The 5,000-nt window shown below is 48.0% G+C and overlaps 1 protein-coding gene across 2 annotated transcripts in view; it reads left to right on the top strand.

The window, feature by feature from the left end:
• lama4 (laminin, alpha 4) overlaps positions 1-5,000 on the top strand; it is a 47,433-nt gene that overhangs the window by 4,138 nt on the left and 38,295 nt on the right. For both annotated transcript variants that reach the window (XM_047818754.1, XM_047818755.1), the window contains 5 exons: positions 418-519; positions 657-784; positions 953-1,033; positions 1,120-1,334; positions 1,419-1,519. In XM_047818754.1, the coding sequence (XP_047674710.1) occupies positions 418-519; positions 657-784; positions 953-1,033; positions 1,120-1,334; positions 1,419-1,519 (627 nt within the window). The remainder of the gene's footprint in view (positions 1-417; positions 520-656; positions 785-952; positions 1,034-1,119; positions 1,335-1,418; positions 1,520-5,000) is intronic.

The raw sequence follows: 5,000 nt of genomic DNA, 5'->3' as shown, positions 1-5,000 counted from the left end.
TTTCTGTTTCTTAACTACTGTATGTGAATAGTTCTGTAATGTCTGGAGCTCGCTCCCGAGAATTACACTCACCGTGCACATGTGCTGTAGTGATGTGACAATAAAGGTGACGTGACTGATTTGACTTGACATAAACATAGAACAAAAGGTAAATATAAAGAATTATGTAGTTATGTAGTGTTCTCCTCAGCATCCTGATTATATATACACACACACACACACACACACACACACACACACACACACATCCCTATCGCAAATTCCTAAATTCCAAGGCTGCAGGTAAAAGCAGTTAAATTGAATTCCATTCGAATTTATTTGTATACATTAAACCCTGTGTGTGTGTGTGTGTGTGTGTGTGTGTGTGTGTGTGTGTGTGTGTGTGTGTGTGTGTGTGTGTGTGTGTGTGTGATGTAGGTGTGTAATCAGGGGTTCTTCATGAGTGAACAGCACACCTGTTTGCCATGTAACTGTAAAGGTCATGCTCAGGATTGTGAGGACATCACTGGAATCTGCATCGTATGTCGCTTCTTCTTTCATTACTTACTTCCTGTTTATCTTTACACTGGAGTCATATAAACACTTTACATTGTGTGTGTGTGTGTGTGTGTGTGTGTGTGTGTGTGTGTGTGTGTGTGTGTGTGTGTGTGTTTCAGGACTGCCAGGATCACAGTACAGGAGATTTTTGTGAGAGATGTGAAGATGGTTACATTCTCCAGGTTTCTCATGATGGACAGCACGAGTGTCGGCCATGTGCATGCCCTGTTGCCACGGAGACCAACAAGTATAGTTACCCACAATCCACCACTCTTTTACCCAAAATCCTTGTTTACTTAGAATTCCTTACAGCTCTTTTGATGTAAGGAATCTGACGTGTTCTGCTTTATAAAGACAAAGAGCAATAGTGTCAGTAAATAAATGTGTGTGTATTTGTTACTGTGTGTGTGTCTAGCTTTGCTACACACTGTGATGTGAGGGGTGTGGCTCTGAGGTGTGTGTGTCAGGATGGTTACGTTGGACATTACTGTGAAAGGTCAGTACCATAGCGGAGAGGTCATGTAATTGGTTATGTGCCTGCTGATTAACAGTTCTGGCTCTAACTCCTCCCCCTTCATTAAGGTGTGCACCTGGTTACTATGGCAACCCCACTCGTGCAGGTGATTCGTGTAAGAAGTGTGACTGTAACGGAAACTCCGACCCAAACCTGATCTTTAATGAGTGTCACAATGTAACGGGGAAGTGTTTACATTGTTATCACAACACCGCCGGAAACAACTGCGAGAGATGTGCACATGGTTACTATGGCGACGCCATCAGCGCCAAGGACTGCCGCAGTGAGCATACACACTAACACACACCCATGCACCATATGCACACGAACACACACAAACTCTTTCTCCTGTCTGTGTGTCTGTCAGAGTGTGAGTGTAATCAGTGTGGGACGGCATCATGTGATGACCGGACAGGAGTTTGTCACTGTAAACCTGGTGTTACAGGACGTCTGTGTGATAGCTGTGAGGTGAGACACACACACACACATATATACACACACACACACACACACACACACACACACACACACACACACACACACATACACACACACACATACACACACACTGTTGTGAATTCCCTTCTTTTCGGCGCAAGTCGCGCATGCGTAGCATCTCGAGCGCGGCTTCTCAGACACGGGCGCACTGAGCATAGACATCGGCGCACAAATTGCGCAGTCGAGGCGCAGTGGTACTCTCAATGCATTACAGGTGATGCCATGTTAGAGCGCAGGAAAAAGTTTGTGAAGCTAAATTACTTCGCACACATGACCCTGTGTGTAGTGTTATTCTTGCGCAATAAATGGTTAAACTCTATCTGATGACTCAAACTCCCTGACCAGAGTTCTGCGGCGGTCAATAACACAATCACCAGTAACAGCGGGCAATCCGCAACAAATGGTCCTTCGAGCCGGATTAATTGAATACGGCAGTGATTTCATCAGAGGAGCAAGCAGCCTTGGTCTCTCATGCTGAAGCACTAAATAGGCCCTCCAGGCAGCGCCGCACACCCAAGCATCTTGAGGATTATCTTATGGACTGTAGCCACCGACGGGGCAGTTCCTCACAGCCTGCAGTAGATGCGTCTGAGGATCAGCAAGGAGCTGCAGCAGCAGTGTGCATGGCTAGTCAAATGCAAACATATTTCAGAAAGGATGGGCATCCAAATACAGGCCCTACAGATTCAATGTCGATGAGTTCTCTGAGGGAATTACTTGCGTCTATGTCTGATAAGGAAAGGGATGAGGTCGCTGACATGGCTGCGCTGCAGAGACGGCTAACGCACTACGAACAACGACGGAGAAGGCGGAATGAGCTGATGGAGCATATCACATCGTTTCTGAGGGAAGAAGGTGAGGAGGATCAAGGTGTAAATCTTGCCATGTCACCTACCCGATCACCTCCAGAAATGTCACTATGCTCGCCCTTATCATCAAGGCATTCTTCTCTCCCACATTCACCACACAGTGAGCTGCATGCCAACCAAAATGCTTGTGCCACCCCAGTAGGGGCCAGAAAGCCCATGGTGGAGGACTCAAATCCTGACTTTGTACCTATACAGCCAGCCTGCACATTCCCCAGATATACACTGGTTTCATCGGGTAGTCTGCATTCTCTTTGGCCTGAACAGCAGCATGCTACAGGAGGAGGGACTGTACCGTTAATGCGTACCGAGCTGCAGGATGTTTCTGGAGGTTGTTTTCAGTGCCAAGTGCAGCAACCACTACAGGCTCCAATGCCAGCCTTTCAGACCCTCAACGTACCTTAAGTTCATTCACCAGCTGCACTCTCTTTACAAGGGCATGCCACAGTTCCAGTCCTGGACACCCCTTGCATACAGGCTTTCAGCCAGACTCCGAAGCATCCAGGATATTTGATGCCTCACCGCACTTTGCATGCTGCACCCCAGCCAAAGATTCCAGACTTTGTTAACGACAGTGAGAAGGAGTTTGCTAACCTCAAACTAGCACTTGAGAACCTCCTTGAACCTTATGCAGAGCTGGACGAGAAGTATAAGTACCACATTTTGCTTGAACATCTCAAACTACCTGAAGCCCAGATGATTGGCCAATCCTGTCGCCATCATCCGTATCCCTATTCAGCAGCTATGCAGGCTCTAAAACTAAAATACGGCCAGCCCCATCAGTTGGCACAAAGTGAGATTGCAGCAATCCTTACAGCACCAGAGGTGAAACCATATGATGCAAATAGCTTTCAGGGTTTCGCGCTTCGTGTCCACCTCTTAGTGAGTATGCTGTTGTCATTGGAGGGTCCTAGAGGCATGGAGCTAAACTGCTGCTCACATGTGGATCGTCTGCTTAGTAAGCTGCCCAAGTTCTTAAGAGATGGCTTCATAGAGTGCCTCCAGCTCCAAGGAAAGCTCAACTCCCCTAGCATAAATCCGTACAACCTACAAGACTTTGCGGGATGGCTTCAAGTCAAGGCCCAACAACAAAGACTCTCTAGTAAGTTAGTACAACGCTATCAGTACGAGTGATCTGTAAGCACTAAGGAGAAGAGTGGAGCAAAACATAAAGGCCAGAGTACAGCCTTGTATCATGGTGCAGCATCCCCGGAGGCCAAAGCCTCTTCCATTCCACAGGTACTACGTAAAAGGGCCACACCCAGGGTCAACTGCCTTTTCTGTGGTAGCAGAGAGCACTACATCACCCGATGCAGCAGTATTAAAGAGCAGTCAGGGGCGGACCTTAGTAAGTGGATTTCAGATGGCAAGCGATGCTGGAGATGCGCTCGTTTACACACACCTGAGGCTTGCAACCTAAAGAAGCCCTGCAGTGACTGTGGTGGGATTCACCTCCAGGTACTTCATGGTGTGGCTCAAAGTCACACAACCAATACATCGTCAGTCACCTCTGAGAGCCGTGTCTATCTCTTACCCTCTATTTCGTCAGGCAGAGTGCTTTTGAAAGTAGTACCAGTGCTGCTGCACCACAAGACGATGGAGACTTATGCCATATTGGATTATGGAGCACAGCGCACCATGATTCTACCCACTGCTGTCCAGCAGCTTCAGCTGCATGGCGAACACGAGACTCTAGCCCTTCGCACTGTACGACCAGATACCACTTACCTTAGTGGCTCTAGAGTGACCTTTGAAATCTCTCCAAGAGGTAACCCAGAGAAACGATATAAGGTGTTGGGAGCATTCACAGCTTCTGGTCTCGATCTAGTGGAACAGTCATACCCGGTACGAACACTCCAGAGGAAGTATGCACATTTAAGAGGGGTCCCTCTACAGCCTTTTCGCAAGGTCCGTCCATTGGTGCTCATAGGTTCAGACCAAGTTCATCTCATCACTGCCAAAGCACCCGTTCGCCAAGGTACCAAAGGGGGACCAGTAGCCATTCGTACAGTTCTTGGTTGGGCTCTCCAGGGAGCAGAAATGGGTATCACAGACCATGCTCAAGTTCAGCAGTGTTTCTTCACCTCTACTACACACCCAGATGATCTCCTCTACAGGAATGTGGAAAGATTGTGGCAGCTGGATGTGCTGCCATTCCGCAATGAGAAACTGGTTGTCCGTTCTAGGCAAGACAAGGAGGCAATGCAACTGCTGGAGTCCCGAACTCAGCGAGTCACGGTAGATGGAGTACAACGTTATGCCACCCCTCTTCTATGGAAAGCGGGTGCACCGAAACCTGAAGGGTCTATGCACTTCGTGCTTGCAAATCTGAGAAGTATAGAAAGGAGACTCCGTAAGGATCCTGAGAAGGCCTCAATCTACTCAGAAGAGATAACTAAACTCATTGACGCAGGGTGCGTATTTAAACTTGACCAGAAGGAAGCAACACAGCCGGCATGGTACTTGCCTCATCACCTGGTGTGCCATAACAATAAGTTCCGATTGGTGTTCGACTGTTCCTTCAAACATCATGGCCTGTCCCTGAATGATCAGCTCCTACCTGGTCCCACCCTTGGACCATCACT

This window comes from Tachysurus fulvidraco, chromosome 9 (genome assembly GCF_022655615.1).
Source record: "Tachysurus fulvidraco isolate hzauxx_2018 chromosome 9, HZAU_PFXX_2.0, whole genome shotgun sequence".
Lineage (NCBI taxonomy): Eukaryota > Metazoa > Chordata > Actinopteri > Siluriformes > Bagridae > Tachysurus > Tachysurus fulvidraco.
The sequence above is the reverse complement of the archived record's forward strand: the minus strand, read 5'-3'. Positions and strand labels throughout refer to the sequence as shown.